The sequence below is a fragment of the Pavona decussata genome, unplaced genomic scaffold (genome assembly GCF_977016875.1).
Source record: "Pavona decussata unplaced genomic scaffold, jaPavDecu1.1 SCAFFOLD_1, whole genome shotgun sequence".
In the NCBI taxonomy this organism is placed as follows: domain Eukaryota; kingdom Metazoa; phylum Cnidaria; class Anthozoa; order Scleractinia; family Agariciidae; genus Pavona; species Pavona decussata.
In genome coordinates, this window is record NW_028145425.1 from 757,501 (window position 1) to 781,846 (window position 24,346).

The 24,346-nt window shown below is 38.1% G+C and overlaps 1 protein-coding gene across 1 annotated transcript; it reads left to right on the plus strand.

Moving 5' to 3' along the window:
* The first annotated feature begins 1,705 nt into the window (after positions 1–1,705).
* LOC146490129 (uncharacterized) lies at positions 1,706–10,957 on the plus strand. Its single transcript, XM_085109000.1, has 2 exons — positions 1,706–2,236; positions 9,493–10,957. Exons 1-2 carry the CDS (start codon positions 1,862–1,864, stop codon positions 10,300–10,302), a joined length of 1,185 nt encoding a protein of 394 aa, XP_084965126.1. The 5' UTR covers positions 1,706–1,861; the 3' UTR covers positions 10,303–10,957.
* The last annotated feature ends 13,389 nt before the right edge of the window (positions 10,958–24,346 follow it).

A 24,346-nucleotide genomic window follows, 5' to 3' on the forward strand; every position in this document is an offset into this window, starting at 1 on the left:
TGCTCTCGAACGTCATCGGAATTCAGCAATGTGATCTCGCACGATCAACAAGAACAGCTTATGGCTCAAAACATTTTCCGCTGACGTGTAAAAAGTTTGCTGTATATGCACTTAAGATATATATAACTCAAGACAGGATGAAGAATTTGTGACGTTATTACGCTTATACAATAAGCAGAGTAGCATGTATAGAGTGGCAAGTGTGGAGCTCCGCTTTTAGGCTTGGCTAAATATATATATTTTGTTTCTTTTTAGTCGTTAAGGAACGATGTTTCCAATCGTACCTAGCTTGTGATACATTTTACCCGTCAAGTCAGTGTTCTTGTCAAAGTTGTTGATCAAGTGAGTTGGCCACGATTGGGCTTTCCTGTTTCGCGGCTATGCAGATGAAGTTATGTCTGTACATAAGTAAAAAAATAAATACTAATAATAACAATAATACGCGACAAGCAAAGACACTTGTATGGAGGGAGGCAGTTATGTATAGGATCATAAACGTTTCATTCTTTGTCTTTATTCTAGGAGCAGTAGGTCTTTGAACGGAATCTAAGGTCCCGTCCTCACGTATCCGTGTTTGTTTGAAAACGCAACTTTTCCTTTTCGGATTGGTCGGCTTCCACCCACACGTATCCGGTAAAAACGATCACCGAAAACGCAGCATCTGAAAAACGTTCTCTAAAGAAAAAAATTTGAAAACGCTGTTATCGTGTCTTCGTGTGGACATCTGAAAATGAACCTTTTCAAAAACGATGACATCGCAAGGTCGAATTTGATTGCCATTGTTTTCGAAAAGTTCCATTTTCGGTAGGCAAAATGAGAACGATCGATGTATATTGAGGTTTGCTTGCAGTCAAAGCAAGCAAAGAATTTTGCGGGAGAAAAACGTATTGCTCAAAACTTTGAGCCACTTAAATTCAGGTGCCATTCTTTTGTTAGCGGGGCGAGTGCGTTAGTTAATATTCTGCAAGATGCTGGCATGAATCAATATACAATATACAATATACAAATATACAATCGAGTATACAATATACTCGAATAGATTATGCTGTTACATTTGTCACAAGTGCACGCTCGTAAAAATGGCGTGTTGTGCACAAAATTCTGTTCGAGCAAAAAAATAAGTCCTCACTACTATCCATATCAAACTGGTTAAACAAGTTGAATATCTCCTATCTCCCTTTTGAATGTCACTGATACTGCTCTGACATTATTTTCCTCATTTCTCTAGTTTCTCTTTAATTTTTAACTTAAATTGTCTGTTGACTCTAATTTGCACAACCCACCTCGATTAGCTTTTGTTATATGCGGATTGTGTATGTATTAAGTTTTTTAAACAAAGGTTTTGCGAAATAACAAAGTTAAAGATGAAGTTGAACTTGTAAAGCAGCTGTCATTAAGTTAGACTCGATATGCACAAACTAAACGATGTGTGAATTTTTCTATCTCTTTATCTCTTAAATGCCGTTGTTAGTTATCATATTCCTGGATACTTTGGCCACGAATTGTACGAATTAAAAAGAATTGGGATAATCACGACGTAGATAAGAAAAATTGTAACAATAATTAATTTCTCTGTGACATTTAAGGTGGGGTTGTTGTCATGGTTAAGTATGGAGAATCTCGGCCAATTGGAAGGAAAATCATAATTAAATTTCTCTAACTGCAAATAGAAAGTTCCTGTCATTTCGCTGTCGTATCTATTAAACTGGTGACAAACGGCATGACACCTGCAAAGGACATTGTTGGTCTTGGTATGAGAGAAACGAACCTGTACGTTCCTTTTCATTGAATTCATTCCCCACCAAGTAACCACCCAGTTGAGATTATTTCTCTCCGTTCAGTTAAGATATATTTCTTCCAGATGACGATCCTAATGACAAGCGGTCGCAATTCTTTTCTATGGTATAGTACTGTGCTGCTGCTTATCATTCATTCTGCCAACAGTCAGTGTACGAGTGGAACGTGCGAAAAAATGTTCATCTCTATTACAACCGACACCAAACAAAATTCTTTTCTTGATGGGTATGTTTTTGAGACCTTGAACGTTTCTATCTGGAAGGCATGTGCCGAGATGTGTTTGAGTAAATGCCAGTGCCTTTCGTTCAATTTCAACGGGGCCAAACAAACCAAAAACTGCGAGCTGAACGATGCGAACACAAAACTGACGCCAGGTGCACTAAAAGAAAAGGAAGGAGTCACTTACTACGAACCAGTCAGGACTTACAACGACAAGAATGTAAGTAAGTTTGTTTTCGGATAGATAACTGGAAATTTTAGTGGCTTAATTGGAACTGTCGGGATATAATGTATGAAAAGAGAAACGGCAGTACAGAAAAAGAAAAACCCTTGAAATTGGTGAACAAATTAAAATACATAAGACTTCCGCTGTCTCGAATAGGCGAGGGACACATTTCTGCAGAGTTTCAAGCAGCGGTTAGTGATAAAAGTAAGAAAATGACTGTGATCAGTGTAAAAGCGACTTTCTTTTTTGAGGGGTTAGTCTAGTCAGTTCTTGGGATGGTGAAATTTATTACGGGTTCATTGCTGTATTCTTGAAGTCCTCGTTTCCATATCAACCTGGTTTTACACAAGTTGTGAAGCAGCTGTCACGAAGTTAGACTTAATCCACACGAATAAAATGATCGGTGAGCTATGGTTTAATAAGTTCAAATTATCTACAGTATTATTTAAAGGGAGAGTTTCACGGTTCGGCGCATGTGCGAGCGAAACGTAAGCGCTGTCAAGCGAAATGTTTTTGGACCAATTGGAAGCGAGTACACGATACCGGCGGGATACGGCGGGCAAGTCTTATAACTTGCTGGCATAAAAATAAAACTGACCGGCCAATGTTTCGGTCACGTTTCAGAAAGAAACAAAAAGGCTGTCCATGTAAAACACATGGGGATTTTTGCAGCGCCGCTTCGTGAATGTCCCATGCATGACATTCAAGAAATGCCAGAACTTATGCGAACGTACACGGTTAATTTTAGTACAATGTCGGTATCTCGCGGCATCGACCTTTTTTTATTACGCGCGGTTCGAAAAGCCGAGAAGCTCCCTCAAACTAACGTACTTAAATCCAGTATTTCATCAGCATTCAGTGATAAACTTACTGTAGTGTGTACACTCGATAGCCTGATTTTTTTAGACCAGCGAGAAGGCGAAGAACGGGAAATCCGCAAGCTTCAAGAAGCGATGCGACCGTTTAGTAACAACAACACTAAGCGTCCTTCCGAGATGCTGGAATGCATTTGAGAAAACTCTGCCATGGTGGCAAATCAAAACTGCGTTTGCCATTCGCAATGACCATAATTTTATAGATAAATGAATACCTTACAATAGATTTTGTAGTTTGCCGCAAATCTTTTGGATTTTTTTCTACTGCCCGCTATTCGAGCCCGCTAAAAGACGACTACAACTAACTCGCACATTTGATCTCATATTTATTCGCTTCGCGTCTCAGTGTAGCACAATTTTTTCCATCCAAAGCAAAACACTGATGTTTGATGCTGTTTGTCCGTCGAATTCTCCGTTTTTGACAGTTGACTTCCATATGAACAAACAGTACGATTGAAATATTAGAAAATCCTCGCGAGTTCATCCAAAGCCAGTTGGTGACCTTTGCCAATTCCAGCGAAGGCAGATGTGCCGCGAAATCGTTGTCTTTTTTAAACAGACTTATCTCTTTACCAATTTTCCACGTTTGGTGGACTTATCTTGTTAACCACACAAGATTTCTACATCCACTCCACTCTGTCCGCTTTAACTTCTGTGCTTCCAGAGAGTCCACAGAACGTCCCGTCGCCGGTCGGCCGCGACGTCTCCTTGCCGATCCATCGACAAAAATGTCGTTTTCGGATGCTAAAACACTTTTAACCTTACAAAAATCGAACTTATATTTACAACAGGAAACAAAGATTATAAAAGGTGAAGAACGAAGAGCGGATGATCCAATTTCGGGCACGATTTCAACAGATTGTTCCACCACAAGCTCGCATCGAATTTAGTGTCGACCCGTACAATTTATTTTTGAGCCGGTCTGCTCGCGCATGCGCTTGACCGTGAAACTCGGCCTTTAAGCACAAAACATTGAGCTTATCTATTGATCAAATTCTATCGCAGTTCGGCAACCTCTTTCAACCTTTTGAAGGAGATGCTTAATTTATTCATGAACCAAGGATGATTAGTGTCCCTGCTGTCTAAGACTACAAAAGCCTTGACGTTTGCAAACTTAAATAACATGATTGAATTTCTCGATGTCAATTTGCAAACCTGCTAAGACAGATACTTCCTAATGTTCTAATTTGTAAATCCGGTAAGGAACATTTTTGATAAACAAATGACGACATCTCGTGATGGTGATGCGGTTTTTTTTCATAGCTTAATTAACGTAACATCAGGATCCGTTTTCAGGTGGCAAAAGAAATGTTCCAGGTGTCAACAAAAAAGAAAATTCATAACGAGATTAGAACCTTCTCGATAAAACTTTTCGCCTGATGAATTCTGAAAATTCGTCTGTTTATTTTCTGGAAATCCTTTGAACTAATTGGTGTAATTAACCTAAAACCAAGAGTACAGTCTTTCAGTACACGAGACTCCATTCAGTGTTATGTTTTCTGACAGTTCTTACCATTCGCAAATTCACTCCTTGAGGCTGTTCCTTACAATAAGCAACGAAAGAGAAAACAAAAAAAAAAACAAAAAAACAAAAACAAATTGAAAAAAAAAAAAGAAAAGAAAAGAAAACCAATGTACGAAACCAAAACTTAGCACTTTTAGGGAAAGGAACTAAAAGCAACTGTAATGAGCCAGCTGGTGTTTGCACAAACAGTCGCCAGCGAGTTAAAGCTTTTCTGTGAAAACACAAAAAAAAAGTAGCGATTTAGTAATTATTTGAATTCCTGTTTGCGGCTCTTTAAGATATAACTTTAAAACAACTTTGAACGGCATTCACATAACAATAGGACTTAACAGACATAGCCATAGGGTACCCAACGACAACATCAAAACAAAATGTTTAAAATGTTTTCTCCTACGTTTTCAGATTGTTTTCTTCTCTTTTAGAGACATCATCTTTAAGCTGATACAGATTGATTTGTTCGGAAGCTTTAGCAGAAAGTTTTAGGTCCCCGAATTTACTACATGTAGCTGTTGTTGGTTTTACGAAAACGCTTGTTGACTAGTGTCGGCGTTGTTAACGACATATATCAGCGCCGTACATAGCGGGGACAGCTGAATTGTTCTGTCTCTTTATCTCTTGAATGCCGTTGTTGGTTATCATATTTCTGGATACTTTGGCCACGAATTGTACGAATTAAAAAGAATTGGGATAATCACGACGTACATAAGAAAATTGAAATCAATAATTTATTTCTCTGTGACATTTAAGGTGGGGTTGTTGTCATGGTTATGTAAGGAGAATCTCGGCCAATTGGAAGGAAAATCATAATTAAATTTCTCTAACTGCAAGTTGAAAGTTCCTGTCATTTCGCTGTCATATCTATTAAACTGGTGACAAACGGCATGACACCTGCAAAGGACATTGTTGGTCTTGGTATGAGAGAAAATTGGAACAATGATTAATTTCTCTGTGACATGTCAGGTGGGGTTGTTGTCGTGGTTAAGAAAGGAGAATCTCGGCCAATTATTATTATTATTATTATTATTATTATTATTATTACTATTATTACGTATTTATTAAAAGTGGTGACAAATTACGTGGCACCTGCAGTAATTTTTTTGAGTCTTGATATAGATATATAGAAAACGCACCTGTTCCTCCACATTGAACTTATTCCCCACCAAGTCACTACCCAGTTGAGATTATTTCTCTCCGCTCAGTTAAGAGATATTTTTTCCAGATGAAAATCCTAACGACAAGAGGTCGCAATTCTTTTTTATGGTATAGTACTGTGCCGCTGCTTATCATTCATTCTGCTAACAGTCAGTGCACGAGTGGAACGTGCGAAAAAAAGTTCGTCTCTATTACAACCGACACCAAACAAAATCTTTTCTTGATGGGTATGTTTTTGAGACCTTAAACGTTTCGATCTGGAAGGAATGTGCCAAGATGTGTTTGAGTAAATGCGAGTGCCTTTCGTTCAATTTCAACGAGGCCGACCAAAGCAAAAACTGCGAGCTGAACGATGCGAACACAAAACTGACGCCAGACGCACTGAAAGAAAAGGAAGGAGTCACTCACTTCGAACCAGTTAGGACTTACCACGATAAGAATGTACGTGAGTTTGTTTTCGGATAGATAACTGAACATTTTAGTGGCTAAATTGATACTGTCGGGATATTAAAATGTGTGGAAAGAGAAATGGCAGGAGTACAGGTGAAATACTTAAGAAAAACCCCTGAAACTGCTGGACAAATTAAAATACATAAGACTTCCGCTGTCTCGAATGGGCGAGGGACACATTTTCACAGAGTTTAAAGCAGCGGTTAGAGATTAAAGTAAGAAAATGACTGTGAACAGTGACTTTCGTTTTCAAGAGGTTAGCATAGTAAAGTTACTACAGGTTCATTGCTACATTCTTGAAGTCCTCGTTTCCGTATCAAACTGGTTTTAACCACGAAATTAAACGTGGTCTGCGCGAACAAAACGATCGGTGAGCTATGGATTAATAAGTCAAAATTATCTACAGTATTATTTAAGCACAAACCCTGAGCTTATCAATCGATCAAATTCTATCGCAGTTAGGCAACCTCTTTAACCTTTTTACCAAATTTAGTAATCATTTGAATTCCTTTTTTCGGCTCCTAAAGATATAACTTCAAAACAACTCCAATAAGCATTTGCATAACAATACTATATTTGCATAACAATAAGACTTACAAAAAAATGTTTAAAATATCTTCCCCTTTGTTTTCAGATTGTTTTCCGCCCTTTTAGAGACATTCTCTTTTAAGCTGATACAGATAAATTTGTTCGGAAGCTTGAGCTGAAAAGTTATGTATTTAAGTGGCAGAAAGTTTTAGAAAACAGAATTTTCTTCCCCGCATTTACTAGCTGTTGTTGGTTTTACGAAAACGCTAGTTGATTAGTTTCGGCGTATTTAACGACATATATACCCTTCGAAAATGAAAGGATTTAGTTTTCTAATGTTTCGAGATTTTGAGCAGAAACGTTTCTTTTGTTTATGGAAAAATAAGCATTTTGGGGATCTAAAACAATAGATGTGGTTGAAAGTCTTATATTTCCATGAACAAAAGACTGAAACCGTTCCATATCATTGTTTTCGTCGTGAATTTGCATACCATACAACAACCTCCAAACAAGACATGCTTTCAACTGGAAACTATCATTTTTGATTCCTGAATGTAGGTTAGAAAAGCAATTTGATCGATTTTTGTTTTATTGTATAAGGATTTGTAGAAAGCACTAACCAAACATGATAAAAAATGTAAACATAATATACCGCGCCAAAATTATTGCGTTAGAACTAAGCCGCCAAAATTATTGCGCCAAAACACTTACCTGCAAACATTATACTCAAAGTTGCATCCAGGTGAGATTGAAAACCAGAAGGAGAAATAATCGCTTCCATTCCTCTTGGGTCAATCCAAGCCGCTTTACGAAGTTTAAAAACACCGGTGTAAAACAATAGCATTGTGGTAGTGGTGGCGGTGGTGATGGTGGAGACGGTGGAAGTTGTGCTGGAATTGGTGGTGGAGTTGGTAGTGATGGTAGTGGTGTTGGTGTTGGAGATAGTGGTTGAGTTGGTGGTAGAGTTGGTGGAGATGGTGACGGAATCGGTGGTGGAGATAAGAGAGTGGTGGAATTGGTGGTGGAGTTTGTGGAGGTGGTGCTTGAATTGGTGGTGGAGTTGGTAGTGATGGTAGTGGTGTTGGTGTTGGAGATAGTGGTTGAGTTGGTGGTAGAGTTGGTGGAGTTGGTGGTGATGGTGATGGAATCGGTGGTGGAGGCAAGAAAGTGGTGGAATTGGTAGTGGAGTTGGTCGTGGTGGAGATGCTGGTGGAATTGGTGGTGCAGGGGTGGAGATGGTGGTTCAATTGGTGGAGGTGGTGGAGGAGGAAAAATATGCGAAAAAAATGGCATTGTGGTTGTGGTGGAGAAGATAACGTCAGCAAAAATAGATAAACCTGTTCATAACCTGTTTGTTGAGCCTAAAATAGAACATGACATCATCCTACTATAACTAATGTATTCTACAGCACTTTAATGAGAATCCACCGCATTTTGGTAGTCGTCTTGCTCTTTCCCTCGCTGTTGGTCACAAAAAGTGACTTTGCATTTTGTCGTCTTCAAAATGATGTTGATTTTTTTCTAAAACGCAGTTGGCGATGCAACTTCCCGCTAGAAAAACGCGGGTTGCCACACAGGTTGAGTGTGGCATTTCACAACGGCTTACATAGAAGGGCCGACGTATGTACGCACGGACGGACAGTGACGTCATAGCCAAAGCCAAAATTTTTCCCATTTATGGGTTTACCAAAATCTCTAATCAATTAAATGGGGAAGGCGCGCGCGGAGCTCCGCTATAAATTATATTTTCTTCTGTTAAAAACAATATTTTACTCACGCAATGTTGTTTTTACCACTCGAAAACAAAACTCATATCTTCGTGCAAAGTAATCAATTATTAGATATTTGGGAGGCAGGACAAGAAAGACGGTTGGCAGATCAGAAAAAAAAAACTCACGGGTGGTATGATGTTAATATCCTACTGTCTTTACTACTAAATAAAACATTTGATAACGGACTAACACTGTCTGTTGATTTCATTTACCGTATTATGGACTAAGAGTAAAGGGAATTGTTGGTCGCATGTGACGTAATGGCGGCTTTGTTGGTGTACAGGAACAATAAGATTTTTTTGCTCTGGGGCTTAACTCCATTTTTATGCAAGCTACATGAAAAAAATTCCTTTTTTTTATACGACAACGTGGTGGCAATGCAAACCACTTATAGCTGTTAGATTTCTTTTTTTAGGCAAATTTTGGAAGATGCATCTACAAACTTTCTGTAATAAACGACAACTTAAGAGCCATTTTGTATTCCAGTAACTCCAAAAACCTCTCATGAGGGATTGCTGGTAATTATTGTACTTATTCCTATTCCGGAGTAGGGTTTATCGAATGCACCCTTAAGGCCGAATAAGACGGTACAACTTATGACTGCTTACGACTGTCGCATGCGATTTCTGAAGCGCGCGCTGCTCGCATCATGCAAAACATCGCACACAACTCTCGTGACTCACCATTGCCTATACCTGCGGTTGCCGTACGACATTTTTTGTGACGTACACCACAGTCCTAAGCGAGTTGTAGGTTTGATTTACACGAAACAATTTACGTCGTAGGCCTGCCGCATGCGACAAGATCGTACCGTGTAAATCACCCTTCAGATAGCCAAATGTATGAATTTTCATATATTCACTTCATAGTTGCAGACATCGCATATTTAATTAATGCCTTAAAGATACTTGTCAAGTATAACAATTTAATTCGAAACATTTTTTTCAGGGAGTTGCGCGCCAATCCTGTTCTGAACTGGCCTGCCGAAACAAGTGCTGTGAAACTGTCCCCTGTCGAAATGGCGGCACGTGTACTGAAGTATGTGATGTCAACAAAAGAAGATTCAAATGCGCATGTCCTCCAGGATACACTGGACACAGGTGCCAAATGGCGCTGCCTCCTCGATCCTGTAAAGACGTCATGATCTTTAACAAAGTGAAAACCAATGGCACCTACACTGTCATGGACCAACAGAACAAACCATTTCCAGTCTACTGCGACTTTGCGTCCGAGCCAGGTGCAGCATGGACTCTGATCCAGTCTCACTCTTTGCAGAACAATGCCGCTGTGTTCAAGGGCAAAGCCTTCTATCTGCACGACATGCCAATCAACCAAGATGCACCCGAATGGAACAACTACCGCCTGTCATTGTCCCGTATGAAGTCCATCCGGAATGTCTCCACTCACTGGCGAGCAACTTGTAATTTTCCGACGGATGGAGTGGACTACCGTGATTACTGGAGAGTGTCCCTGGAAAACTTGGATATTCTGGTGGCACCCAGTAAAGATGAATTCTGCCTATCGACAGAGTTTGTGGATGTTCATGGACATAACTGTTCCAACTGTACAGTGTTGTGTGGGTACAGTTCGCGGTACTCTCTTCATCTCGACAGCTATCACGGTCCATCCAAAGGTTGTGACCTTTGGGGGGGAATAGAAAATGAAGATAACTTCGGATTTTACAGCAAAATAAACAAAGATTTCCGCTGCACAGCTTCAATGAATTCCACGACTCAGGTCTGGTTTGGAAGATTTTAGGTCGTACGCCAGAAAAATGTGGACGTGTTGGACCAAAGCATTTGTAGTATAATGGTAGATCGACTGTAAGGTAGGTTGGAAGTTCCACAAGGTACTACAGCGGGAACAGTTTTAAAGAAGGATGTCTTCCACTGGTTTTAAAACTGTGGATTGCAATACGAAACGTTTAACACACTCACTGAAATATCTTCTAATTATCAAATCGACGACGATTTTTAAAATAACACGGAAAACGTGCCAGTTTTGAATTTACCTAAATATCAGTATTTATATGGCTGTAATTTTCGATTGTTTAAGTATTTAAATGTTGAAATCAAAGTTGAAGGCGTCAACTAGGGTTTCCATTCATCGAAATGCCTACGTTGTGCACGCTTAAGTTGAAGAATGATTACTCCAATAGGAATTAGATGGGAAAGCACGCGCCCGATGTTATAAACTCTTATAGACATTAGTTACGAGCCAATCAGCGTGCAGGAATTTTGAAAGTTATTGTAAAAAAAGTGAGGAATATGTCGGAGTAAACACGCATTGTTTTACAGATAATAAAGCAAAAACTGTTCTAAATCAGATCAGCGCTCTGTATGTAAATTCACTGTAAAAATGTATAACTGGTCGTTCGTTGTACCTCACATTTATCCTTTATTGTTGATATTATAAGCGGGCAGTTATCTCTCGAATATACTCTTTTCTATGACTATGAGTGGTTTTCAATTGAACGTCCAAGGTAACTCAATTTGTCTTCGCTTTGCTTTGCTGGCTTTATCAACCAAAGAGAGGCAAAACCGTTTTATGGAGGAGGTAAACACACACGACGAATTTTTATCTATTTCTAAACTTGGGCGCGGTCTCCAAGAACTCAACTCCAGAAAATTTCACCTACATTTGACATTTAAAGCAAGCTGGAATAATTTTGACCACGTTTGAAAAAACGCGAATTCATTTAAATAGCCGTGACGTTTTCACTGCTATCGGCTTCGTCTTTGCTAAAGCTCCCCATTGTTCGTGGTTGTGCCAATTGGCAAGAATAATTATTTTGATTTGACTTACGAAACTCAGTTGGAAACTAAGAGCTTTGGGGGCAGTTTGTTGAAATAGCCTTCCCAGAGTTGACAGGCAAACTCTCTTGGAACCTACAGGGCTTGCTGCAAACGATGCTTCCGCTTATTTACACGGCACTTAATTATGTATAAGACCAGGCCAGCAGTATCTTACATTGTAAGTGCCATTTATACATTAGTTTTAGTAGTAGCCATTGTGGTAAAATTTTAATGCCGAATAAAAGTAGACAATGGACAAAAAAACGTATTTACTCAACTCGTAATTGGAGCAAATCCGTAGCAAACTTATAAATTTGACACAAATTCTTCAAGTAAGTCTTACGGAAATAGACAATTTGCTTGTGTTCAGTTTGTGTGCAAATGTGGCGTAAATGTAATATATGCTTCGAATTTTCCTCAGTTTTGCAACAAAGACAAATCCATAAATGCCATACAAAATTACTTCAGATTTGCGCACCACGCCAAAGTGAAATGTTTTAGAGCAATTATAGCAAATGTCGGCAAGCACTGCACAAATTCCTTGTTTGCATTATGGATTGAAGACATTAAGCACGGTGCAAAACTGCAAATTCCGTATAGCTTATCCATATTTCCTGGTGCACAAACAAACTGGTAGGAAGTAATTAATAACGGGCCTTTTGCACTAACTGGGCACATGGTACAAAATCCTTTGTACTGGATGCCAAAAGAATGTAGTAGATTCGAACACAAAGAAATTTCAACCTGTCAAGCGTGACTCTCCATTGTTCTCGATGTCCCAGTGGAGGAAGCCACGCTTTTTTGCCATCCAGTATGGCGGAATTTTTACCAAGTGACCAGATAGTGTAAAAGGCCCATTTAGAAAATATGAGAGGATGCCAACAATTCATATTTATACTAATAACAGAAATAATAATTATTATCATGTTGTTATTATGATTATAGCAATCATAAATATAATAGTGTGTTTTAGAATCTCAAAGGAGTTACAAACATTTAATGGTTGATTGACCTTGAGGTAGACATTGGAAAAATTGAATGTTTATATATCATTCTTTAACCTGTGCTTGTAGTTTTGTTTTTGTTTTGTTTTTCCTATTGGCCATTTGGTCAATGGCATGAATAAAATTATCTATAGCATTATTGAATGGTCAGTATTTGAATTGTCAACGAAATGTAATAATCTATTACTATCTGCTAATTATATTGATCCCTACCCTGTTATATCCGATCTAACGAGAAAAGTTAACACGATTACGCGAGCATAATGATCGATCATATACTGTGTATACTTGGTATACAGAAAAAACTTGTTCAATGACAACGTTTACCAATCTTTGCAAACTTGTTCAATCGAAGAGTTTGATCAACTTTACTGCCCCATGCAAAATTGTTCAACGTTTTTCATTTTTGTCATATTTGCTTGAATAAGCAAGTTTGATTACATTTCCTAGAATGAGCAAACTTGTTAAATACTACGAGTTTGATCACAATTGTAATATGAAATATGATCAAACTTGTTCAGTACTATGAGTTTGATCACATTTGCTAATATGAGCAAACTATACAAGTCATTACAATTACATTTCACACTGACTACATCATATTTAAGGAAATGCCTCGCAGCATTCCACTCCCCACCGACGCATCATCACAGTTTGCTTAGAAACTAACCCCCTTAAACACCCCCCTGAAATTGTTGGATTCACCTTTTAAAAGTCCCAACAAGAGTACAGTTTTATTTTGTCTCAACTCATCAATCTCGTTCCTGCGTTTGCTTACGTCTATTAATGACCCCTTTAAGCCTAAACACTGATCGCAACGTATATTCTCCTCTTTATCCCCATATATTATTTACGATATTAGTTGGGAGAAGTCGTTTAAGTATTAAGGAATTTTACTTTACCTGATCATTTTCTCTATTCTCATGGCCAGTATGTTTGATCACGTAGCGGCCTTGTAAGGCGAAATTACAAGCTGATCACCAAGGGTTAACCAATCCGTTCTTAAAAGAAAACATACAAGAACACAGGCAACGTGGCCTTAGTTGTAGTCAAATGACATATCACTAATGTTCTCACAAGTCCTATCTTGCGGCACTGAGTATATAAGCCATTCTCTTGCCACAAACGCTAAATACAGACATGATTCATCCTCGGAGATGCGGCGAACACTTCACGGTCGAATACGGCATAATCGAAGATTTCGCCCGAGGATAATGCAAACAATCGTGTCTTTTTACGAGGTTTGCCACACGGTAAAATTCGTTTGGATCTACAGCGCCTAGAGATTGAAGTTTTTGGTGTCAGCCATTGATTATGGCTCCAGGGATTATGGCTCCTGGTAAAATATTTTGGTAGTATTTAAAATTTGCTTAGTTTTTGTGTTGATTACCAGGAAAAGATCCCAAAACGCGGCACTTCACGGCTGCTTGAACCTGCTTCACCCGGATCGCCATTTTGAGTAGCACGAGGACCCTGAGGACGAGGCATCCTTCAAACCCAGGAGGAGATAGTGGGAACGAGGGAAAAAGTCGAAAAAACTCCATCAAATTCTCCCTCCTCCCCCCCCCCCCCCCCCCTACCATTGCCCTCTGGATCACCGAGGAGGAGGACCAGGTTGTCAGGACGGTGCCTCGGTTTGATAGTTCGCACTAATTCAACCATCGGGATTGTAAAAACTGCCCAAAACCATTTCTGTTATAGGAGACACCGTCCTTAACAACAGAAGAAGAAGAAGAAGAAGAAGAAGAAGAAGAAGAAGAAGAAGAAGAAGAATGTCTTTACCGATCGTTCTAGACATGTGTTTTCATTTCACTTTTACTTTACTTTTGATTTCATTTTAAAGTTCACTTTTTGTTATGTTTGTGTTTTCATTTCACTTTTATTTTACTGTTGTTTTCATTTTAATTTCAATTTTTTTTAGGTTCGTGTTTTCATTTCACTTTCGTTTTAATTCAATTTCCCTTTGTATACATTTTTTTATTTATTTTCATTTTAGTTCGTTTTCCATTTTTCTTTGTTTTGACTTTAATTTTCATTTTATTTCATTTTCAACCCTTTTACTTTTAATTTCAATAGCATTTTATTTAATTTTTGTTTTTAATTATCTTTTTCAGTTGTTTTCCCGTATATCTGAGGCAATTTTTCCAATGACAGCCATAGGCCACCATACATCATTGTGTAAAATCACGAAATCCGTGTTACTTCAGCATATGAAAGACCATATACTCTTGGATTTGGCTACTAATAAAATTATCAAAAGTGAATAAAGTTTGCAGAACTGTTAAGTTGCAAATCATATCAAATTAACCAGTATCATCAGCTCAGTAAAAGAGTGTTTCGAGAGCGCATTGGCATTATCGTTTGAATTTATAAGGCTTTTACCAAACGCAAATTGCATATAATTTTGACTTACGATAAGGGCATAGTTCGCCAATCAAATTTCATTTGCTCAAATGAATCTCACCCAAGGGACAGCTGCTTCACAGCATGTGTAAGCCAATTTGATGTGGACACGAGGACCACAAGATTTTTTCCTTAGATTTGTATACTTCAACGTCCCATTTAATCTTACCATAAAATTTGCAGTTTTGAAACTAAAAACCTTGCTACAGACGTACTTACATTCTTGTCATAGTAAGTCCTGACTGGTTATTAGTAAGTGACTCCTTCCTTTGCTTTCAGTGTGTCTGGCGCCAGTTTTGTGCTGGCATCATTCAGCTCGCAGTTTTGGGTTTTGTTGACCTCGTTTAAGTTGAACGAAAGACACTGGCACTTTCACATGCACACGTTGAAACATTCCTCCCAGATCGAGAAGTTCAAAGTCTCAAAAACATAGCCTTCCAGAAAAAAAATTCGTCTGGTGTCGGTTTTAAGAGAGAGGGACTTTTTCTCGCACATTCCATTGGCACACTGACTACTGGAAGAAGGAATGGCGAGGGTAAACACAATATAAAAGCACAGTAAGTCTTTGAGATGACCAGCCACGAGTAACTTCCAATTCATCCTTTTTCTTTTTTGAAGAAATGTCCCTCAACTATGGAAATTGTTGTCGAGAGAAATGATTTCAACTGTGGGATGATATGGTGGCTAAGTGGATAATTAATTCCTTGACTCGGACACGTGATTATCAAGACTCACAGGGAGAAAAATGACAGCATGCTGAGGTGGTGTTAAGTCAGTTGTTTTGTTCGCCATCCCTTACATGAACTTAAAATGGAGAAACATTTATTTCCAGTAATCTGGGTCAACGTAAATTTGATAATCTTCAAAAATGTCTTAAAACCGTGACAGTTATTTCATTTGTTTTTTTTTAGTCGTCAAGGAACGATGTTTCCAAACGTACGTTGTGAAGCATGTTACCCATCACGCCAGTGTTCTTGTGAGTTGTTGAAAACGCAACTTTTTCTTTTCGGATTGGTCGGCTTCCATCCACACGTATCTGGTAAAAAATATCACCGAAAACGCAGCATCTGAAAAACGTTCTCTAAAGAAAAAAATTTAAAAACGCTGTTTTCGTGTTTTCGTGTGGACATCTGAAAAAAGAACCTTTTCAAAAACGATGACGTCGCGAGGTCGAATTTGATTGCCATTGTTTTCCAAAAGTTCCATTTGCAGTAGGCAAAAAGAGAACGATCGATATATATTGAGGTTTGCTTGCAGTCAAAGTATACAAATGTGAATTTTGCGGGAGAAAAACTTATTGCTCAAAACTTTGAGCCACTTAAATTCAGGTGCCATTCTTTTGTTAGTGTGGGCGAGTGCGTTAGTTGGTACTCTGCAAGATGCTGGCATGAATCGTCCACAATATACTCGAATAGATTATGCTGTTACATTTGGTGTATTCTCCCGAACGCAAGTGCACGCTTGTAAAAATGGCGTGTTATGCAATAAATTCTGTTCGAGCAAAAAAATGAGTCCTCACTACTATCCATATCAAACTGGTTAAACAAGTTGAATATCTCCTATCTCCCTTTTGAATGTCACTGATACTGCTCTGACATTTTTTTCCTCATTTCTCTAGTTTCTCTTTAATTTTTAACTTAAATTATCTGTTGACTCTAATTTGCACAACCCGCCTCGATTAGCCTTTGTTACATGCGGATTGTGTATGTCTTTAGTTTTTGGAACAAAGGTTTTGGAAATTAACAAAGTTGAAGATGAAGTTGAACTTGTGAAGCAGCTGTCATTAAATTAGACTCGATCTGCACGAACTAAACGATCGGTGAATTTTTTTTATCTCTATATCTCTTGAATGCCGTTGTTAATTATCATATTCCTGGATACTTTGGCCACGGATTGTACGACTGAATTAAAGGGGCAGTATCATGTGAGATCGATGGGAGATATCATGATTTTTGGCCAAAGTTCACTAAATTTAAACTTTGGACACTGTGTTAATTAATTTCACAATAGCTAATTTAAAGAAATATTGATAGTGATTCTTAGACGAAAGGTTGAACCAAAATATAGTACAACCGGCGATTTTTAGTGTGTTACAACAGCGAAATTTGAACCCCTCTCTATCTTGGTCATCTGGCAGCGAAAATTTCCGTGGATAGTTTCTTTGCATTCTGATAGTCTTTTAGTGGAATTTTGTCATTATATCTTGGCGGCTATCAACCGAATAGCGTCTTTCCGATTTTCAATGTGTTACTAAAAATAGCGTGATACTGTCCCTTTAAAAAAGAATAAGAATAATCACGACGTAGATAAGAAAAATTGAAACAATAATTTACTTCTCTGTGACACTTAAGGTATGGTTGTTGTCATGGTTATGTAAGGAGAATCTCGGCCAATTGGAAGGAAAATCATAATTAAATTTCTTTAACCGCAAGTTAAAAGTTCCTCTCATTTCGCTGTCGTATCTATTACACTGGTGACAAATGGCATGACACCTACAAAGGACATTGTTGGTCTTGGTATGAGAGAAACGACCCTGTAAGTTCCTTCAGTTTCATTGAATTTATTCCCCACCAAGTCACTACCCAGTTGGGATTATTTCTCTCTGCTCGGTTAAGAGATATTTCTTCGAGATAAAGATCCTAATGGCAAGCGGTTGCAATTCTTTTTTATGGTATGGTATTGCGCTGCTGCTTATCATTTCTTCTGCCAACAGTCAGTGCGCGAGTGGAACGTGCGAAAAAACGTTCATCTCTATTACAACCAACACCAAACAAAATTCTTTTCTTGATGGGTATGTTTTTGAGACCTTGAACGTTTCGATCTGGAAGGCATGTGCCGAGATGTGTTTGAGTAAATGCCAGTGCCTTTCCTTAAATTTCAACGGGGCCAAACAAACCAAAAACTGCGAGCTGAACGATGCGAACACAAAACTGACGCCGGGTGCACTGAAAGAAAAGGAAGGAGTCACTTACTACGAGCCAGCCAGGACTTACAACGATAAGAATGTAAGTAGGTTTGTTTTCGGATAGATAACTGGACATTTTAGTGGCTTAATTGGAACTGTCGCGATATAATGTATGAAAAGAGAAATGGCAGGAGTATAGGGGAAATACTTGAGAAAAACCCTTGAAATTAGTGAACAAATTAAAATACTTAAGACTTCCGCTGTCTCGAATAGGCGAGGGACACATTTCTGCAGAGTTTCAAGCAGCAGTTAGGGATAAAAGTACGAAAATGACTGTGAACAGTGTAAAGCGACTTTACGGGGTTAGTTTAGTCAGTTCTTGGGATGCTGAAATTTATTACAGGTTCATTGCTGCATTCTTGAAGTCCTCGTTTCCATATCAACCTGGTTTTAAACAAGTTGTGAGGCAGCTGTCACGAAGTTAGACTTAATCCACACGAATAAAACGATCGGTGAGCTATGGTTTAATAAGCTCAAATTATATACAGTATTATTTAAGCACAAACATTGAGCTTATCTATTGATCAAATTCTATCGCAGTTCGGCAACCTCTTTCAATCTTTTGAAAGAGATGCTTAATTTATTCATGAACCTCGGATGATTAGTGTCCCTGCTGTCTAAGACTACAAAAGCCTTGACGTTTGCAAACTTAAATAACATGATTGAATTTATCGATGACAATTTGCAAACCTGCTAATACAGATACTTACTAACGTTCTAATTTGTAAAGCCGGTAAGGAACATTTTTGATAAACCAATGACGACATCTCGTGATGGTGATGTGGTTTTTTCATAGCTTAATTAACGTAACATCAGGATTTGTTTTCAGGTTGCAAAATAAATGTTCCAAGTGTCAACAAAAAAAGAAAATTCATAATGATATAAGAACTTTCTCGATGAACCTTTTCGCTCCATGAATTCTGAAAATTCGTCTGTTTATTTTCTGGAAATCCCTTGAACTAATTGGTGTAATTTGCCTAAAACCAAGAGTACAGTCTTTCAATACACGAGACTCCATTCAGTGTTATGTTTTCTACCAGTTCTTGCCATTTGCAAATTCATTCCTGTAGGGTGTTCCTTACAGTAAGCAACGAAAGAGAAAACAAAAAAACAAATTGAAAAAAAAAAAAAAGAAAACCAATGTACCAAGCCAAAACTTAGCACTTTTAGGGAAAGGAACTAAAACCAACTGTAATGAGTCAGCAGGTGTTTGCACAAACAGTCGCCAGGGAGTTAAAGCTTTTCTGTGAAAACATGAAAACAAAAAGACGATGTAGTGTAATTATTTGAATTTCTGTTTGCGGCTCGTAAAGATATAACTTCAAAACAACTTCGATCAGCATTTACATAACAATAGTACTTAACAGACATAGCCATAGGGTACCCAACGACAACATCAAAACAATTTAAATGTTTAAAATGTTTTCTCCAATGTTGTCAGATCGTTTTCTTCTCTTTTAGAGACATCATCTTTAAGCTGATACAGATTGATTTGTTCGGAAACTTTAGCAGAAAGGTTTAAGTCCCCGAATTTACTAGCTGTTGTTGGTTTTACGAAAACGCTTGTTGACTAGTGTCGGCGTTTTTAACTACATATATCAGCGCCGTACTAACAGGGGGTCAGCGGGAACAGCTGAATTTTTTTTATCTCTTTATCTCTTGAATGCTCTTGTTAGTTATCATATTCCTGGATACTTTGGCCACGGATTGTACGAATTAAAAAGAATTAGGATAATCACGACGTAGATAAGAAAAATTGGAACATTAATTTATTTCTCTGTGACACTTAAGGTGGGGTTGCTGTCGTGGTTAAGAAAGGAGAATCTCGGCCAATTATTATTATTATTATTATTATTATTATTATTATTATTATAATTATTATTATTATTATTACTATTATTACTAAGATATAAAAAGACTTCTGCCTTCTTTAATGCAAATGTTGCAGAACGTGCAAATTTGAATATAAATAAGTAATTAAGCTATATTTTCAAATCTATATATTCTATAAGCCTTAAATTCAAATCTTATACAGTCACGCGTTTCTGACGAAACATTGAAATCCCCGATCCCCGCCATATTGTATAAAAACTACGCTTAAGGAGAATCTCAGCCAATTGGAAGGAAAATCATACTCACATTTTTTTCCTCCAAGTAGAAAGTTCCTGTCATTTCGCTGACGTATTTATTAAAAGTGATGACAAATTACGTGGCACCTGCAGTAATTTTTTTTAGTCTTGATATAGATATATATTTATTTAAAAAAAACCGCACCTGTTCTTTTTTATTTAATTCATTCCCTACCAAGCAGCTACCCAGTTGAGATTATTTCTCTCCACTGAGTTAAAAGGATATTTCTCCAAGATGAAAATCCTAATGACAAGCGGTCGCAAATCTTTTTTATGGTATAGTATTGTGCTACGGCTTAAGGCTGGTTTTCACCAGCGACGGAGTCGTAATCAGAAGCGTAGAGCTTATGATCTAGTGAAAACAGCGTTCCGATTCCGGAACGTAAGCGACGGAGTCGTAAGCAGAGTCGGATGAAAATGGAAACGTTCTGATTCTTCTGACTCCGATTCAGTCGCGCTTATGACTCCGCTTACGACTCCGATTTTTGATTTTCACTAGGTCATAAGCGCTCTTACGACTCTGCTTACGACTCCGACTCCGACTCCGTCGCTAGTGAAAACCAGCCTTTATCATTCATTCTGCCAACAGTCAGTGCGCGAGTGGAGCGGCATCTGGTTCAGACCTAAGTTAGACTCAATATGCACGAATAAAACGATCGCTAAATTCTTCTATCTCTTTATCTCTTATCACATTACTGGATACTTCGACCACGAACTGTAGGAGTTGAAAGGATTGGGATAATCACCAACCTCGTTCCCAGCGCCTTTTCCCTGGCTAACATTAATTAATTTCTCTGTGAAATTTAAGGTGGGGTTGTTGTCATGGTTATGTAAGGAGAATCTCGGCCAATTGGAAGGAAAATCATAATTAAATTTCGCTAACTGCAAGTTGAATTTTCCTGTCATTTCGCTGTCGTATCTTTTAAACTGGTGAAAAACAGCATGAGACCTACAAAGGACATTGTTGGACTTGGTATGAGAGTAACGAACCCGTACGTTCCTTTCAATTGAATTCATTCCCCACCAAGTCACCATCCAGTTGAGATTATTTCTCTTCGCTCAGTCAAGAGATATTTCTTCCAGATGACGATCCTAATGACAAGCGATCACGATTCTTTTTTGTGGTATAGTACTGTGCTGCTGCTTATCATTCCTTCGGCCAAGAGTCAGTGCGCGAGTGGAACGTGCGAAAAAACGTTCATCTCTATCACAACCGACACCAAACAAAATTCTTTTCTTGATGGGTATGTTTTTGAGACCTTGAACGTTTCTATCTGGAAGGCATGTGCCGAGATGTGTTTGAGTAAATGCCAGTGCCTTTCCTTAAATTTCAACGGGGCCAAAAAAACCAAAAACTGCGAGCTGAACGATGCGAACACAAAACTGACGCCAGGTGCACTGAAAGAAAAGGAAGGAGTCACTTACTACGAGCCAGCCAGGACTTACAACGATAAGAATGTAAGTAGATTTGTTTTCGGATAGATAACTGGACATTTTAGTGGCTTTATTGGAACTGTCGGGATAAAATGTATGAAAAGAGAAATGGCAGGAGTATAGGGGAAATACTTGAGAAAAACCCTTGAAATTGGTGAACAAATTAAAATACTTAAGACTTCCGCTGTCTCGAATAGGCGAGGGACACATTTCTGCAGAGTTTCAAGCAGCAGTTAGGGATAAAAGTCGAAAATGACTGTGAACAGTGTAAAGCGACTTTACGGGGTTAGTTTAGTCAGTTCTTGGGATGCTGAAATTTATTACAGGTTCATTGCTGCATTCTTGAAGTCCTCGTTTCCATATCAACCTGGTTTTAAACAAGTTGTGAGGCAGCTGTCACGAAGTTAGACTTAATCCACACGAATAAAACGATCGGTGAGCTATGGTTTAATAAGTTCAAATTATATACAGTATTTTTTAAGCACAAACATTGAGCTTATCTATTGATCAAATTCTATCGCAGTTCGGCAACCTCTTTCAATCTTTTGAAAGAGATGCTTAATTTATTCATGAACCTCGGATGATTAGTGTCCCTGCTGTCTAAGACTACAAAAGCCTTGACGTTTGCAAACTTAAATAACATGATTGAATTTATCGATGACAATTTGCAAACCTGCTAATACAGATACTTACTAACGTTCTAATTTGTAAAGCCGGTAAGGAACATTTTTGATAAACCAATGACGACATCTCGTGATGGTGATGTGGTTTTTTCATAGCTTAATTAACGTAACATCAGGATTTGTTTTCAGGTTGCAAAATAAATGTTCCAAGTGTCAACAAAAAAAGAAAATTCATAACGATATAAGAACTTTCTCGATGAAACTTTTCGCTCCATGAATTCTGAAATTCGTCTGTTTATTTTCTGGAAATCCCTTGAACTAATTGGTGTAATTTGCCTAAAACCAAGAGTACAGTCTTTCAATACACGAGACTCCATTCAGTGTTATGTTTTCTACCAGTTCTTGCCATTTGCAAATTCATACCTGTAGGCTGTTCCTTACAGTAAGCAACGAAAGAGAAAACAAAAAAAACAAATTGAAAAAAAAAGAAAGAAAACCAATGTACCAAGCCAAAACTTAGCACTTTTAGGGAAAGGAACTAAAATCAACTGTAATGAGTCAGCAGGTGTTTGCACAAACAGTCGTCAGGGAGTTAAAGCTTTTCTGTGAAAACATAAAAACAAAAAGACGATGTAGTGTAATTATTTGAATTTCTGTTTGCGGCTCGTAAAGATATAACCTCAAAACAACTTCGATCAGTATTCACATAACAATAGGACTTAACAGACATAGCCATAGGGTACCCAACGACAACATCAAAACAATTTAAATGTTTAAAATGTTTTCTCCAACGTTTTCAGATTGTTTTCTTCTCTTTTAGAGACATCATCTTTAAGCTGATACAGATTGATTTGTTCGAAAACTTTAGCAGAAAGGTTTAAGTCCCCGAATTTACTAGCTATTGTTGGTTTTACGAAAACGCTTGTTGACTAGTGTCGGCGTTTTTAACTACATATATCAGCGCCGTACTAACAGGGGGTCAGCGGGGACAGCTGAATTTTTTTGTCTCTTTATCTCTTGAATGCTCTTGTTAGTTATCATATTCCTGGATACTTTGGCCACGGATTGTACGAATTAAAAAGAATTAGGATAATCACGACGTAGATAAGAAAAATTGGAACATTAATTTATTTCTCTGTGACACTTAAGGTGGGGTTGCTGTCGTGGTTAAGAAAGGAGAATCTCGGCCAATTATTATTATTATTATTATTATTATTATTATTATTATTATTATTATTATTATTACTATTATTACTAAGATATAAAAAGACTTCTGCCTTCTTTAATGCAAATGTTGCAGAACGTGCAAATTTGAATATAAATAAGTAATTAAGCTATATTTTCAAATCTACATATTCTATAAGCCTTACATTCAAATCTTAAACAGTCACGCGTTTCTGACGAAACATTGAAATCCCCGATCGTCTGGGATTTTCCCGCCATATTGTATAAAAACTACGCTTAAGGGGAATCTCAGCCAATTGGAAGGAAAATCATACTCACATTTTTTACCTCCAAGTAGAAAGTTCCTGTCATTTCGCTGACGTATTTATTAAAAGTGATGACAATATAAGTGGCACCTGCAGTAATTTGTTTTAGTCTTGATATAGATATATATACATATTAAAAAAAACAGCACCTGTTCTTTTTTATTTAATTCATTCCCTACCAAGCAGCTACCCAGTTGAGATCATTTCTCTCCACTGAGTTAAGAGATATTTCCTCCAGATGAAAATCTTAATGACAAGCGGTCGCAAATCTTTTTTATGGTATAGTATTTGTGCTACGGCTTAAGGCTGGTTTTCACCAGCGACGGAGTCGTAATCAGAAGCGTAGAGCTTATGATCTAGTGAAAACAGCGTTCCGATTCCGGAACGTAAGCGACGGAGTCGTAAGCAGAGTCGGATGAAAATGGAAACGTTCTGATTCTTCTGACTCCGATTCAGTCGCGCTTATGACTCCGCTTACGACTCCGATTTTTGATTTTCACTAGGTCATAAGCGCTCTTACGACTCCGCTTACGACTCCGACTCCGACTCCGTCGCTAGTGAAAACCAGCCTTTATCATTCATTCTGCCAATAGTCAGTGCGCGAGTGGAGCGGCATCTGGTTCAGACCTAAGTTAGACTCAATCTGCACGAATAAAACGATCGCTAAATTCTTCTATCTCTTTATCTCTTATCACATTACTGGATACTTCGACCACGAACTGTAGGAGTTGAAAGGATTGGGATAATCACCAACCTCGTTCCCAGCGCCTTTTCCCTGGCTAACATTAATTAATTTCTCTGTGAAATTTAAGGTGGGGCTGTTGTCATGGTTATGTAAGGAGAATCTCGGCCAATCGGAAGGAAAATCATAATTAAATTTCGCTAACTGCAAGTTGAAAGTTCCTGTCATTTCGCTGTCGTATCTTTTAAACTGGTGACAAACAGCATGACACCTGCAA